A 16,505-nucleotide genomic window follows, 5' to 3' on the forward strand; every position below is an offset into this window, starting at 1 on the left:
CCGGGATGGCGGGACTGACCTATCAAGAAAGACTGGATCAACTGGGCTTATATTCACTGGAGTTCAGAAGAATGAGAGGGGACCTCATAGAAACATTTAAAATTCTGACGGGGTTAGACAGGTTAGATGCAGGAAGAATGTTCCCAATGTTGGGGAAGTCCAGAACCAGAGGTCACAGTCTAAGGATAAGGGGTAAGCCATTTAGGACCGAGATGCGGAGGAACTTCTTCACCCAGAGAGTGGCGAACCTATGGAATTCTCTACCACAGAAAGTTGTTGAGGCCAATTCACTAAATATATTCAAAAAGGAGTTAGATGAGGTCCTTACTACTAGGGGGATCAAGGGGTATGGCGAGAAAGCAGGAATGGGGTACTGAAGTTGAATGTTCAGCCATGAACTCATTGAATGGCGGTGCAGGCTAGAAGGGCCGAATGGCCTACTCCTGCACCTATTTTCTATGTTTTCTATGTTTCTATGCCAGTGGGGATGTTGCACTTTATCAGGGAGGCTTTGAGGGTGCCATTGAAACGTTTCCTCTGCCCACCTGGAGCTCGCTTGCCGTGTAGGAGTTCCAAGTAGAGCGCTTGCTTTTGGAATCTTGTGTCAGGCATGCAGACGATGTGGCCCACCCAACGGAGCTGGTCGAGTGTGGTCAGTGCTTCGATGCTGGGGATGTTGGCCTGATCGAGGACGCTAATATGTTGGTGCGTCTGTCGTCCCAGGGGATTTGCAGGATCTTGCGGCTGCAGCATTGGTGGTATTTCTCCAGCACTTTGAGGTGTCTACTGTTTATGGTCCACGTCTGATAAGCCAGGTGGTGGCAGTATTACACTACTAAATTACAGTTCAGACAGTAGGAACGACAAATGATATAAATCTATATAAATCAAACTAAAAATCATCTGCATATTTGTCATATTGCACAATTGTAGTGAACCTCAAATGTTGCTGATTGGTCTCTCAGGTCACATGGTTATAGCATAGACCAATCAGATTTTAAAATTAATCCACATGATGCCAGCTACCAATTGGTTCACTGGAAAAAGATTTCAACCAGCCATCAATAATTCTCTATTCCAGAACATAATCAAGACTGATACTTCAGTGCAGTCGTGGCACCTCAGTGCAGTAGTGGCAGAGTGCGACATTGTTAGAGATGCAATTTTTCGGAGTAAACACTACCCCAAGGCCATGTTTGCCTGTTTGGGTGGACGCAAATTACCTTTTGAAACCATTTCAAAGACAAGCAGCCAGTTCTCCTGATGTCCTGGCCAGCATCTATCCATCAAACAGTTAAACTGGTCAATCATCTCACTGCTGTTTATGGAATAGGTGACTGCATTTGCCTTCAGCTAAAAGCAGAACATGCATTTCTATAGCGCCTTTCAATGACCGCGGGATGTCCCAAAGCACTTTATAGCCAATGACTAATTTAGAAGTGCAGTCACTGTTGTAATGTTGAGAAACACAACAGCCAATTTGAGCATAGCAAGGACTCACCAACAACAATGAGATAAATCTGTATTAGTGGTATTGGCTGAGAGATAATTGTTGGCCAGGACATCAGGAGAACTGCCCTGCTCTTCAAAATAATGCCATGGGATCTTTGACATCTACCCAAGAGGGCAGACAGGGCCTCAGTTTAACGTCCCATCCGAAAGACAGCACCTCAGACAGTGCAGCACTGAAATGTCAGCCGAGATTATGTGCTCATGTCTCTGGATTAGAGATTGATCCCACAGCCCACTGATCCAGTGGAGAAAGTACTACCACTGAGCCAAGGCTGACAGTAACATGGATGAAGTGTCGCCCACTCTGTCGTCATGCAGTAGCTTGCCTCAATCTATAACGAGAGTCATCTGCCATCGTTTTGGCCATTGCAGATTTTGTATAGGTGCTTCTTGTTGACTCTCTGCACTTGCTCCCCCCACATCTCCCAAAGCAGTATCTTATTATCTACAAGATTTGACCAAGCTGTATTGTATTGCTGAATACAGGTTGTAGCTTCACTCAGTTTTGCACAACCACCTGCACTACACAGCACGACTGCACAAAGGCTGCAAAGTTAATCTTCTGCAACGTGACCATTAAAGCTTTTAAGTCCATTTTCCAAACTGCTACAGGCTCAAAACGATGCAGATTGACGCAAAAGCACAGGATATGGAATTACCCACTCATATGGAGTCAACAACCAATTGGATTATTTTAATTCTAATCTTTAATAAGCTCTCCCCCTCCCACAACTGCTCCAAATAGTACAATTAAATTTTTCATTTCATAGAACGTTTAGCTAAGGGTTGCAGCTACGAGGCTACGTTAACCAACAGGACTTTAGTGAGGCTTCCCTTGTGGAGTAATAGAAATACTACTACTCACCTCTTTGATTTCAAAGTTGAGCTGAACATTGACAACATCATCCGGCACCTCTCCCTTCACCATTTCCAAAAGTTGATCTGCCGCGGAGCTCTCACTTGCCACAGTTTTCCCAGGTTTAGCTGCATCTTTGGGATCTTTGAGTTTTTCTGTTTATTCATCAATATGCAAACTGTTAGCAAAACTAAATTTGACAGCAATACTGAACAATGATACTTTATTAAAATGAAGAGAGAAAAGTTACTCTGATTTATGCATCCACGTGCGAAGAGTGGCTGATCTACTTATATTTGAGGTACAGGTATTTATTTGTTTGCTTAAATATCCACAGGCACGATTTTAAACTCATTTCTACCTTACATCTTTTAACCAAGGCTGAGGAGTATTCTTCAATTAAACAAACTCTTTCAAAGTCAGCACAAAACAATTGCTCACTAAAAAATATTTATGTTTTTGGCTCATCATTTCTGCAAGAATCAAAGACTGCAGCTGATGAACCAGGATAACTCTATAGAGTATTGGTTTGTTTTTGGTCAAGTATTGTGTTTTGCTACTCTGTTTCAGATCAACAGAGTTGTTGATTGTAAACTGTGCAGGCAAAACTGTGAACAAATTAGTGAAACGAAAAGGTGGGAATCAGCCTGACTCTCACTCAAATTACAGGCACAGGTGTATATTTAAAGCAAATGCTCAATTAAACAAGTTACAAAATTGCAGCTTTTCAGACGAACAAAAAACCAGTTCTGCATGAGCATTAGCCCTTTCAAGCTCTTTCAGCAACGTCAATTCTTAATCGGATGTTTAAACTTGTGTGAAAAGTTACCAGCTTTTGCAACTAATTGTGGTACCAGGGGGCGAGGAAATGAAAAAGAACCGTGTCATCAGGAAACAATCAAAAAAGACAACAGATCACTTCTCAGGAGATTGCGCAGCAATCGAAATTAAACAAAGGCAAAAGTTCGATGCAGACAATTAAGTGTTTTGTAGGTCAGTGGTTTTCACTCAGACTGCAATACTTTCGGATTTCAAACAGGTGATTTAGTAGTAAGAATAATTTTCACCAAATGTTTAATTCCAGCCATTACTTTTTCCTTCATCCTTTAGTGCTTTTGCCGCACTTGGTTCTTTGCTGCCTTCGCCAAGGTTTTGCTCAAGGACCTTCATCAGCACAGTTAGATCTTCCTCACTGAGAACAATCTGAAACAGGAAATCAAGATGAAGTAAGAGAGGGTTTCATCAGAAATGGAGCTTCAGAAGCAGCAACTGCAATAATCCCTCTTGTGAGGTAGATTTTCATCTTGCCCTCCCAGACATTGGGCAGAGTGCAGAAAGGACAATTTGGACAGGGGGGGATTGCACATCCCTTACAGAACCCACCTGATTTTCAATGGGACTAACATCAAGCAGGTTCTGTCACCAGCCGGCAAACCTCACCACCACATTTTCCTCTCTAGTCCTGCCAAACCTTTACATATCACTGGTTAGGCCTCAGCTGGAATTTTGTGCACAATTCTGGGCACCACACTTTAGGAAGGATGTCAAGGCCTTGGAGAGGGTGCAGAGGTGGTTTAGCAGACTGGTCCCAGGGATGAGAGACTTCCGTTATGTGGAGAGACTGAAGAAGCTGGGGTTGGTCTCCTTCGATCAGAGACGGTTAAGGGGAAACTTAATAGAGGTGTTCAACATTATGAGGGAGAAACTGTTTCCTCTGGCAAGTGGGTTGGTAACCAGAGGATATAGATTTAAAATAATTGGCAAAAGAACTAGAAGGGAAATTAGATTTTTTTCCCCCGCACAGAGGGGTGTTGCGATCTGGAACGCACTGTCTGAAAGGGTGGTGGGAATCAGATTCCATGGGAACTTTCAAAAGGCAACTAGACATGTACTTAAAGAGGACTGATTATGAGTTAATGGTGGAAAGGCTAGGGTGTGGGACTAAAATGGACAACTCTTTCAAAGAGCCGGCACAGGCATGATGGGTCGAATGGCCTCCTTCTGTGCTGTAAGATTCTATGATTCCCTACGCTCCACCATGACAATGTTTAAAGCCTAGGCGCGCAGACAACAATCTATTCCCTTGTGCGTAAAAACTACGATGCACATTCTCTACAAATAACATTATAGTGCTACCTCTGATTCCTGCACAATAATCCTATGCTATCATAGCTCCTTACTAGCCATATAGCAGTGGGAGCTCTAAATAATAACTCAATGAATGAGTAGGCTCGGTAGTGTGGTACAAAGCCAAGGAAGATTATAGGCTTGATCCCTGGTCTCAGATAAGTAAAAGAAGAAAGAAAGCCCTGCATTTATATAGCGCCTTTCACGACCACCGGACGTTTCAAAGCACTTTACAGTCAATTAAGTACTTTTGGAGTGTAGACACTGTTATAATGTGAGAACGCAGCAGCCAATTTGTGCACAGCAAGCTCCCACAAACAGCAATGTGATAATGACCAGAGAATCTGTTTTAGTGATGTTGATTGAGGGATTGAGGGAAAGGCCAGAACACCAGGGATGACTCCCCTGCTCTTCTTCAAAATAATGCCATGGAATCTTCTAGAGCAAGGAGCAGGCAATAGAGCAGGATAGCAGTGATAACCAGAGTGTGACAGGAAGGGACAGAATGTATAAAACTAAGAATGCTTCAGAAAGTGGGGTCAAAGCAGGTAAAAATGGTAAAAAGAAAAAATGTAAAGCTCTTTATCTGAATTTTACGCAGCATTTGTAATAAGATAGATGAGTTGACGGCACAAATACATATAAATGGGTATGATCTGATAGCCACTACAGAAACCTGGTTTCAAGGTGACCAAGGCTGAGAACTGAATATTCAAAGGTATCTGACAATTCAGAAGGATAGACAGAAAGGAAAGGAGGTGGGGTAGTTTTGTTAATAAAGAATGAGATCAGTGCAGTAGTGAGGAATGATACTGGCTTAGAAGATCAACATGTGGAATCAGTTTGGGTGGAGATAAGAATTAATAAAGGGGAAGAAGTCACTGGTGGGCACAGTCTATAGGCCCCCGAACAGTAGCTACACTGTTGGACGAAGTATAAATAAAGAAATAATGTAAGAAAGGTACGGCAATAATCATGGGCAATTTTAATCTTCACATTGATTGGACAAATCAAATTAGCCAAGGTAGCCTTGAGGAAGAGTTCATAGTGTGTATCCGGGATAGTTTCCTTGAACAGTACGTTGTGGAACCAACCGGGGAGCAGGCTATCCTGGATCTGGTACTGTGTAATGAGACAGGATTAATAAATGATCTCATAATAAAGGATCCTCTAGGAAAGAGTGATCATAGCATGGTTGTATTTCAAATTCAGTTGGAGGGTGAGAAAGTTGGATCTCAAACCAATGCCCTGATCCTAAATAAAGGCGATTACAAAGGTACGAAGGCAGAGTTGGCTAAAGTGGACGGTTGATTATCGGTGGCAGATATTTAAGGACACATTTAATAACACTCAACAAAAATATATTCCTGTGAGAAGGAAAGACTTTAAGAGAAGGGAGAACCATCTGTGGCTAACTAAGGACGTAAAGGATGGTATCAAATTGAAAACAATGGCATACAAAGTTGCCAAGATTCGTGGGAGGCCAGAGGATTAGGAAATGTTTAAAAATCAACAAAGAATGACTAAAAAAATTATAAAGAGGGAGGGAAGATAGAGTATGAGAGTAAACTAGCAAGAAATATAAAAACAGATAGTAAAAGCTTCTACAGGTATATAAAAAGGAAGAGAGTAGGTAAAGTAAACATTGATCCCTTAGAGGATGAGACTGGGGAATTAATAATGGGGAACAGGGAAATGGCAGAGACTTTGAACAAATATTTTGTATCGGTCTTCACGGTAGAAGACACTAAAAACATCTCAATAATAGATAATCAAGGGGCTAAAGGGAGAGAGGAACTTAAAACAATCACTATCACTAAAGAAAAAGTACTCGGTAAAATAATGGGACAAAATCCTTCTCTAAGGGACCTGATAGCCTGCATCCAAGGGTCTTAAAAGAAGTGGCTGCAGGGATTGTGGATGCATTGTTTGTAATCTATCAAAATTCCCTGGATTCTGGGAAGGTCCCAGCGGATTGGAAAACCGCAAATGTAACGCCCCTATTTAAAAAAGGAGGCAGACAGAAAGCAGGAAACTATAGACCAGTTAGCCCAATAGCAGTAGTTAGTAAAATGCTGGAATCCATTATTAAGGAAGCAGTAGCAGGACATTTGGAAAAGCATAATGCAGTCAGGCAGAGTCAGCAAGGTTTTATGAAAGGGAAATTATGTTTGACATATTTGTTGGAGTTCTTTGAGGATGTAACGAGCAGGATGGATAAGGGGGAACCACTGGATGTGGTGTCTTTGGATTTCCAGAAGGCGCTACATAAAAGGTTACTGCACAAGGCAAGTACTCACGGGGTTGGCGGTAATATATTAGCATGGATAATGAATTGGCTAACTGAGAGTCGAGATAAATGGGTCATTTTCTGGTTGGCAAACAGTAACTAGTGGGGTGCCACAGGGATCAGTGCTGGGGCCTCAACTATTTACAATCTATATTAATGACTTGGATGAAGGAACCGAGTGTAATGTAACCAAGTTTGCTGATGATACAAAGATGGGTAGGAAAGCAAGTTGTGAGGAGGACACAAAAAATCTGCAGAGATATACACACGGCTAAGTGAGTGGGCAATCATTTGGCAGATGGAGTATAACGTGGAAAAGTGTGAGGTTATTCATTTTGTCAAGAAAAATAAAAAAGCAAATTATTTAAATGGAGAGAAACTACAAAATGCTGCAATGCAGAGGGGCCTGGGGGTCCTTGTGCATGAAACACAAAAAGTTAGTATGCAGGTACAGCAAGTAATCAGGAAGGCAAATGGAATGCTGGCCTTTATTGCAAGCGGTAAGAGTATAAAAGCAGGGAAGTCCTGCTACAACTGCACAGAGTATTGGGGAGGCCACACCTGGAATACTGCGTACAGTTTTGGCTTCCTTATTTACGGAAGAATATACTTGCATTGGAGGCAGTTCAGAGAAGGTTCACTAGGTTGAGTCCTGAGATGAGGGGGTTGACTTATGAAGAACGGATGAGCAGGTTGGGCCTATACCCATTGGAGTTTATAAGAATGAGAGGTGATCTTATTGAAACATACAAGATACTGAGAAGGCTCGACAAGGTAGATGCAGAGAGGATGTTTCCACTCATGGGGGAATCTAGAACTAGGGGGCATAGTTTAAAAATATCGGTCGCCCATTTGGAACAGAGATAAGGAGGAATTTCTTCTCTCAAATAGTCGTAAATCTGTGGAATTCTCTGCCCCAGAGAGCAATGGAGGCTGGATATATTTAAAAGTGGAGATAGACAGATTTCTGAGCGATAAGGGAGTGAACATAATAAATAGGAACAAGAGTAGGCCAAACGGCCTCTCGAGCCTGCTCCGCCATTCAATAAGATCATGGCTGATCTGATCATGGACTCAGCTCCACTTCCCCGCCCGCTCCCCATAACCCCTTAACTTTTAAGAAACTGTCTATTTCTATCTTAAATTTATTCAATGTCCCAGCTTCCACAGCTCTCTGAGACAGCAAATTCCACAGATTTACAACCCTCAGAAGAAATTTCTCCTCATCTCCGTTTTAAATGGGCGTCCCTTATTCTAAGATCATGCCTTCTAGTTCTAGTCTCCCCCATCAATGGGAACATCCACCTTGTCAAGCCCCCTCATAATCTTATACATTTCGATAAGATCACTTCTCATTCTTCTGAATTCCAATGAGTAGAGGCCCAACCTACTCAACCTTTCCTCATAAGTCAACCCCTTCATCCCCAGAATCAACCCAGTGAACCTTCTCTGAACTGCCTCCAAAGCAAGTATATCCTTTTGTAAATATGGAAACCAAAAGTGTACGCAGTATTCCAGGTGTGGCCTCACCAATTACCCTGTATAACTGTAGCAAGACTTCCCTGCTTTTATACTCCATCCCCTTTGCAATAAAGGCCAAGATACCATTGGCCTTCCTGATCACTTGCTGTACCTGCATACTATCCTTTTGTGTTTCATGCACAAGTACCCCCAGGTCCCGCTGTACTGCGGCACTTTGCAATCTTTCTCCATTTAAATAGTAACTTGCTCTTTGATTTTTGTTATGGAGAGGGAGCAGGGAAGTGGAGCTGAGCCCAAGATCAGATCAGCCATGATCTTATTAAATGGCGGAGCAGGCTCGAGGGGGCCTAATGGCCTACTCCTGCTCTTATTTCTTATGTTCTTATGTACCTGAGAGGGCAGGCGGGGCCTCGGTTTAACGTCTCATCCAAAAGACGGCACCTCCGACAGTACTTCACTCCCTCAGCACTGCACTGGAGTGTCAGTAAGCCTAACTCAGCGAAGGCAGTTGGTAGTGGGCGGGTGGTGGGGGGGGGGGGGGGGGGGGGGGGGTATTTGCCTTCAGTGCCACTGGTTTGATACAAAGAGAACAAAAAGATTTTTTGCACCTGGTGGCTATCCAAATCTACCGTTATATTTTGGCAATATTTTAATCTTTCGTGCTTTACTTCATAAGCATCAATAAAGCACTAATATGCTGCTAGAGAGAGGTGTACACTGAAAAGTCAGGAGAGGTGTGGACCACAAGCTCATCAAAACCAGAATTACATACAGACAAAAAAAGTAATGCCTTTAGGAAAACAGGTAATTCCAGAGGGGTACAGTTGATCAACATTCAAGTGTTCCCTCATCTAATGCGATTACTTTCTTGGTCAAAATGGGCCTGTTCTCAACAAATGAGGCTGAATAAGCAACTTGTATTGAAGAGCCAAATAAACGGACTCGTCAAACAACACACTCATTCTTACTCAAATGCGGTAGCAAAATAATTGCGTGTAACTGATTTTAGGTGAATTACTCACTAACGCTCTTGACTACATTACGATTTACAATCTAGTAATGGTACATATTTGAATCTTTACAAATTGACGACTAGCAAGATGCCACAGTTGCATCCATATGTCTGCAGCAATGCATTTTATTATAAATCTCACATTACTAACACTAGCTTTTTATTCCAAATTTATTTAATTAACTTAATTTAAATTACCCAGCTGCCGTGGTGGGATTTGAAATCATGTCTCCAGGGTTCTGGATTACTAGTCCAGTAAGATAACCACTATGCTACCCAACACGATCTAGGTTCATACACAAAGACTCACTTGGACAAGGTCGTAGAGTGCAGCGAATACCCAGGAAACCAGACATGAATGACTGGCTAGACAGGGCTACACTGGGAACAGAGTACAGCACACTGGCTACAGCAGGTGTACAGGTCTGCGTACAAATCCCCAAGCAAGGACAAGCAGATGGCACTGAATTGGAAATATCCATATAACAGGCTGTACCCACATTCATAGTTTTCAAATGTCCATTGATTTCCACACTCGGGATTTTGTGATACCAGGCTGCTGCCAAATTCCTTTGCACAGTGAATTGTAAGTTGATGGGCTGCAGCATTTTAATATCCAGCTGCGATGAACTAGTCTGCAGAACAGTCCTGATGGAAAAATGTAGGTGAATGCATTAAACAGTAAAGCTCTATATATAACTGTTACAGTAATAGTTCATTTCCTTTCTTCGGACAATTGCTTTAATCTGTTTGGCTGAAAACTATTGCTTTAAATCTTGAATCCACAAATCTACACCTAGTTTTTTTTGGGGTGGGGGGGGGTTTGTGGAGGCGAGTGGTAGGAGATTGTCCATTACTCTCACCCCCAGCCCCCAATTGTTCCACCACAAGTCGCCTGAAGGTATTCATTTCTGCGGCAGTGCAGTCCTCCAAATAATCCAAGCTTTATTCTTCATGTGCGAGGCCAGACAGTGAATGAACAGGCTGGTCAATAGAAACATAAAAAATAGGAGCAGTAGTAGGCCATTCGACCCTTCCGAGTCTGCACCGCCATTCAATATGATCATGGCTGATCCTCTATCTCAACACCATATTCCCACTTTTTCCCCATACCCCTTGATACCTTTTATGCCTAGAAATCTATTTATCTCCCTCTTAAATATATTCGATGAGAAAGTGGGGAAGGAGGTGTTACAGCTAAACGCCATCCTGTCGCTGTACACCGACTTCGAAACACAGACTGCTGAATAACGATCAACAGCAGGAACCCCGAATTACTTTCCCTCTTCTTCGCATGGGTCACTGAGCTCAACTGCAAGTATAATGCCTCCTCCATCCCCTGCCCTAATGGGGCACTCAGAGTCAAACCAAGAATGTGCTCGTCTGCATGAATGTTAAGTGCTGTTTTTCCCAGATAACCATTCGGGAAGCTATTGAATCACTTCAAACTGTATGGATTTTAAAGAGGAAGTTGGTCACTAAACAATTCAATACAAATACATAGGAACAGGAGTCAGCCCTTCAGCCCTTCAGCCCGTTCCACCATTCTATCAGATTACAGTTTATCTGCACCTCAACTCCATTTACTCACCACTTACTAATGGATAGTGGCAAAGGGCTTGAGTTTCCACTAAAATCCATTCATAGTTCATTTATAAAGCAAGTGACAGTAAGGCATGTGGAACTTACAGTAACCATACAAATGCAGCAAGAGGTACTGCAAATGATGGCTTAATAGGCCATAGCAGAGCAGGTCTCCAGTTGTCCTGGTTAATCCTTGCCACTGGACCAAGACCTCACTGTCAAGCCCGTGTGCAATGGCCACCACACGTTAAAAAAAATCCACGCACAGGCATCTTCCACCCTTCAGGATGTAGTTTGGGATCTGGAATATTAGGTCCTTCATTGAAACACCTCATCCCTTTTTGGTGTGGAAGCAAATCATCCTCAATACGAGGGACTGCCTAATACTATACTATACGAATAGGTCCATTGAATTTTATCTTTAGGAAGATTATGAGCTGAAAGCAATTAGATATATAAAACTCATTGGGCCACAAGATGTAGAAGTTAAAATTTACCTCGAAAGTTTCAGCTGGGTTAGGTGAACATCCATGATGTCCACGATGGGTGGCACAGAGTACCCCTCGCCTGGGATCAGAGTGAATTTATTCTGCACGGTTATCAAACCCAAATCTGCCACCAAGGCGTTCATCGAGACGGAGGACTCGGGGATGATGATAACCGGGGCTTTCAAGTTAATATCCATTGCCAGTCGGAAGCTCTTCTGGGCAAAATCCTTCACGCTGGAGGCTGCTTTTTCTGCCGCCTGCGCTGTAGCTGCACTTAACGCTTCCTTCGCGGCTTGGAAGTTGTCGAAGAACTTCTATTGAACATAAAACAAACTGTGTATTTTATTTTGATAAAAGCCATAAAAAAACTTCATAGTTTATCGATAAACAGATAAAAATGTGATCGGAACACAATACTCTGTAACCGTTCTCGCAATAGCTCATTTAGCTAAGAGTCAGAGTGTCTATATTCAAGACATTTGGTTCATTTCCAGTTGAGTACATTAGAAAAAAAAATGCTTTCCTTTCAGTAAATGTATTGGGAGTTCTGCTTATCTATACTTAGTACCAGAAAGAAATCAAGCCATTTGTGAATGCATGGGTCAACAAAACCCCAGTGGTAACAATCAACAAGCTCCCCGCTGGAGTGGAATTAAACTACAGAAACACTGGGAAGCTGTTTAACCTACGCTGCCTCCAGGCCAGGTCCAAGATCACCCCAACCTCTGTCGTTGAGCTGCAGTATGCGGACGACGTCTGCGTCTGTGCACATTCTGAGGCTGAACTCCAGGATATAGTCAATGTATTCACTGAGGCATATGAAAGCATGGACCTTACGCTTAACATCCGTAAGACAAAGGTCCTCCACCAGCCTGTCCCCACCACACAGCACTGCCCTCCAATCATCAAGATTCAAGGCGCTGCCCTCGACAACGTGGACCATTTCCCATATCTCGGGAGCCTCTCATCAACAAAGGCAGACATTGATGCGGAGATTTAGCAGCCTCCAGTGTGCCAGTGCAGCCTTCGGCCGTCTGAGGAAAAGTGTGTTTGAAGACCAGGCCCTCAAATCTACCACCAAGCTCATGGTCTGCAGGGCTGTAGTAATACCCGCCCTCCTGCATGGATCTGAGGCAAGGACGATGCATAGAAGGCACCTCAAGTCACTGGAGATATATCACCAACGATGTCTCCGCAAGATCCTGCAAATCCCCTGGGAGGACAGGTGCACCAACATCAGTGTCCTCGTCCAGGCTAACATCCCCAGTATTGAAGCACTGATCACACTCGATCAGTTTCGCTGGGCAGGCCACATAGTTCACATGCCAGATACGAGACTCCCTAAGCAAATGCTTTATGCGGAGCTCCTTCATGGTAAACGAGCCAAAGGAGGACAGCGGAAGTGTTACAAGGACACCCTCAAAGCCTCCCTGGTGAAGTGCGACATCACCACTGACACCTGGGAGACCCTGGCCGAAGACCGCCCGAGGTGGAGAAAGTGCATCCGGGAGGGCGTTGAGTTCTTCGAGTCTCAACGCAGAGAGCATGAAGAGGTCAAGCGCAGACAGCGGAAGGAGTGCGCGGTAAACCAGTCCCACCCACCCCCTCCTTCGACGAATGTCGGTCCCACATGTGACAGGTCTCTGACTCACGTATTGGACTGTTCAGCCACCTGAGAACTCACTTTGGGAGTGGAAGCAAGTCTCTCGATTCCGAGGGACTGCCTATGATGATGATGATGGTGGTAACTGTAGGGCCACTGCTATCGGGAATCAGACTGAAAATCAATGGGCAGCAAATCACAGGTTGGGGAGCGAGCGCATGAGCAGAAAACCCCAGCGCCAAGTCTGAATTTCTGATCCATCACATATCAAAAGTATCGCAGTCAAATTCTGTGTCACACTTGAATAGTGTGCCTGCAGATTTCCCATCTGAAAATGCCGAACACTTTCCAATCTGCAAGATACCGGGAAACATAGAAACATAGAAAATAGGTGCAGGAGTCGGCCATTCGAGCCTGCACCACCATTCAATATGATCATGGCTGATCATTCCCTCAGTACCCCGTTCCTGCTTTCTCTCCATACCCCTTGATCCCTTTAGCCGTAAGGACCACATCTAACTCCCTTTTGAATATATCCAACAAACTGGCCTCAACAACTTTGTGGTAGAGAATTCCACAGGTTCACAATTCTCTGAGTGAAGAAGTTTCTCCTCATCTCGGTGCTAAATGGCTTACCCCTTATCCTTAGACTGTGACCCCTGGTTCCGGACTTCCCCAACATCGGATCATTCTTCCTGCATCTAACCTGTCCAATCCCGTCAGAATTTTATATGTTTCTATGAGATCCCCTCTCATTCTTCTAAACTCCAGTGAATGTAAGCCCAGTCGATCCAGTCTTTCTTCATATGTCAGTTCTGCCATCCCAGGAATCAGTCTGGTGAACCAGTGCTGCACTCCCTCAATAGCAAGAATGTCCTTTCTCAGATTAGACCACCAAAGCTGTACACAATATTCAAGGTGTGGCCTCACCAAGGCCCTGTACAACGGCAGTAAGATCTACCTGCTTCTATACTCAATTCCTCTCGCTATGAAGGCCAACATGCCGTTGGCCGCCTTCACCACCTGCTGTACCTGCATGTCAACTTTCAATGACTGATGTACCATGACACACAGCTCTCATTACACCTTCCCGTTTCCTAATCTGTCACCATTCAGATGATATTCTGCCTTCCTGTTTTTGTCACCAAAGTAGATAACCTCACATTTATCTCGATTATACTGCATCTGCCATGCATTTGCCCACTCACCTAACCTGTCCAAGTCACCCTGCAGCCTCTTAGCATCCTCCTCACAGCTCACATCGCCACGCAGTTAGTGTCATCTCCAAACTTGGAGATATTACACTCAATTCCTTCATCTAAATCATTGATGTATATTGTAAATAGCTGGGGTCCCAGCACTGAACCTTGCGGTATCCCACTAGTCACTGCTTGCCATTCTGAAAAGGATTTGTTTATTCCTACTCTTTGCTTCTTGTCTGCCAACCAGTTCACTATCCACGTCAATACATTACCCCCAATACCATGTGCTTTAATTTTGCACACTCTCTTGTATGGGACCTTGTCAAAAGCCTTTTGAAAGTCCAAATACACCACCTCCACTGGTTCTCCCTTGTCCACTCTATTAGCTACATCTTCAAAAAATTCTAGACGATTTGTCAAGCATGATTTCCCTTTCATAAATCCATGCTGACTTGGACCGATCCTGTCACTGCTTTCCAAATGCGCTATTACATCTTTAATAATTGATTCCAATATTTTCCCCACTATCGATGTCAGGCTAACTGGTCTATAATTCCCGGTTTTCTCTCTCCCTCCTTTTTTAAAAAGGGGGTTTACATTAGCTACCCTCCAATCCATAGGAACTGATCCAGAGTCTATAGAATGTTGGAAAATGACCACCAATGCATCCACTATTTCTAGGGCTACTTCCTTAAGTACTCTGGGATGCGGACTACCAGGCCCCGAGGATTTATCGGCCTTCAATACCATCAATTTCCCCAACACAATTTCCCGCCTAATAAGGATTTCCTTCAGTTCCTCCTTCTCGCTAGACTCTCGGAGCCCTAATATTTCCAGGTGGTTATTTGTGTCTTCCTTAGTAAAGACAGAACCAAAGTATTTGTTCAATTAGTCTGCCATTTCTTTGTTCCCCATTATAAATTCACCTGATTCTGACTGCAAGGGACATTTGTTTTCACTGATCTTTTTCTCTTCACATATCGATAGAAGCTTTTGCAGTCAATTTTTATGTTTCCTGCAAGCTTACTCTCATACTCTATTTTCCCCCTCCTAATTAAACCCTTTGTCCTCCTCTGCTGAATTCTAAATTTCTCCCAGTCCTCAGGTTTGTTATTTTTTCTGGCCAATTTATATGCCTCTTCCTTGGATTTAACACTATCCCTAATTTCCCTCGTTAGCCACGGTTGAGCCACCTTCCCCATTTTATTTAAACGCCAGACAGGGATGTACAATTGTTGAAGTTCATCCATGTGATCTTTAAATGTTTGCCATTGCCTATCCACCGTCAACCCTTTAAGTACCATTCGCCAGTCTATCCTAGCCAATTCATGTCTCATACCATCGAAGTTACCTTTCTTTAAGTTCAGGACCCTTGTCTCTGAATTAACTGTGTCACTCTCCATCTTAATGAAGAATTCTACCATATTATGGTCACTCTTCCCCGAGGGGCCTCGCACAACAAGATTTGCTAATTAATCCTTTCTCATTACACAACATCCAGTCTAGGATGACCAGCTCTCTGGTTGGTTCCTCGACATATTGGTCTAGAAAACCATCCCTAATACACTCCAGGAAATCCTCCTCCACTGTATTGCTACCAGTTTGTTTAGCCCAATCTAAATGTAGATTAAAGTCACCCATGATAACTGCTGTACCTTTATTGCACGCATCCCTAATTTCCTGTTTGATACCATCCCCAACCTCACTATTACTGTTTGGTGGTCTATACACAACTTCCATTAGCGTTTTCTGCCCTTTGGTATTCCGCAGCTCTACCCATACAGATTCCACATCATCCAAGCTAATGTCCTTGCTAACTATTGTGTTAATCTCCTCTTTAACCAGCAACGCTACCCCACCTCATTTTCCTTTCTGTCTATCCTTTCTGAATATTGAATACCTCTGGATATTGAGTTCCCAGCCTTGGTCACCCTGGAGCCATGTCTCCGTAATCCCAATTACATGTTATCCGTTAACAGCTGTCTGTGCAGTTGATTCATCCACCTTAATATGAATGCTCCTCGCATTGAGACACAGAGCCTTCAGGCTTGTTTTTTTTAAAAACACTCTGTCCTTTTAGAATTATGTTGTAATGTGGCAAAACAACTGATCCACCTTTACGCATTCACTTAACAATTTAACTGTGGCCTTCAAACAGGAAAAAGCCAGTCTGAACTGATCACTGATGTCAAACCACATTCATACCAACTGTTCGCAGCCTTAAGAGGAAGCCAAACCTACACTTTAGCACCAAAATTATACAGTGCGCATGACGTACTATAACACTCCTGTCCTTAGCAAAGCAGTGCATCCTTCGACTTACCATGAGCAGACATAGGAGATGCGCTG

The 16,505-nt window shown here is 43.4% G+C and overlaps 1 protein-coding gene across 2 annotated transcripts in view; it reads right to left on the reverse strand.

Annotated features, from left to right (window-relative positions):
* Positions 1-16,505, reverse strand: part of vps13c (vacuolar protein sorting 13 homolog C) — a 385,292-nt gene that overhangs the window by 171,686 nt on the left and 197,101 nt on the right. For both annotated transcript variants that reach the window (XM_070865206.1, XM_070865205.1), the window contains 4 exons: positions 11,361-11,665; positions 9,780-9,927; positions 3,460-3,571; positions 2,378-2,523 (listed from right to left, as the gene is read on the reverse strand). In XM_070865206.1, coding sequence (XP_070721307.1) covers positions 2,378-2,523; positions 3,460-3,571; positions 9,780-9,927; positions 11,361-11,665 — 711 coding nt within the window. The remainder of the gene's footprint in view (positions 1-2,377; positions 2,524-3,459; positions 3,572-9,779; positions 9,928-11,360; positions 11,666-16,505) is intronic.

The sequence above is a fragment of the Pristiophorus japonicus genome, chromosome 21, assembly GCF_044704955.1.
Source record: "Pristiophorus japonicus isolate sPriJap1 chromosome 21, sPriJap1.hap1, whole genome shotgun sequence".
Lineage (NCBI taxonomy): Eukaryota > Metazoa > Chordata > Chondrichthyes > Pristiophoridae > Pristiophorus > Pristiophorus japonicus.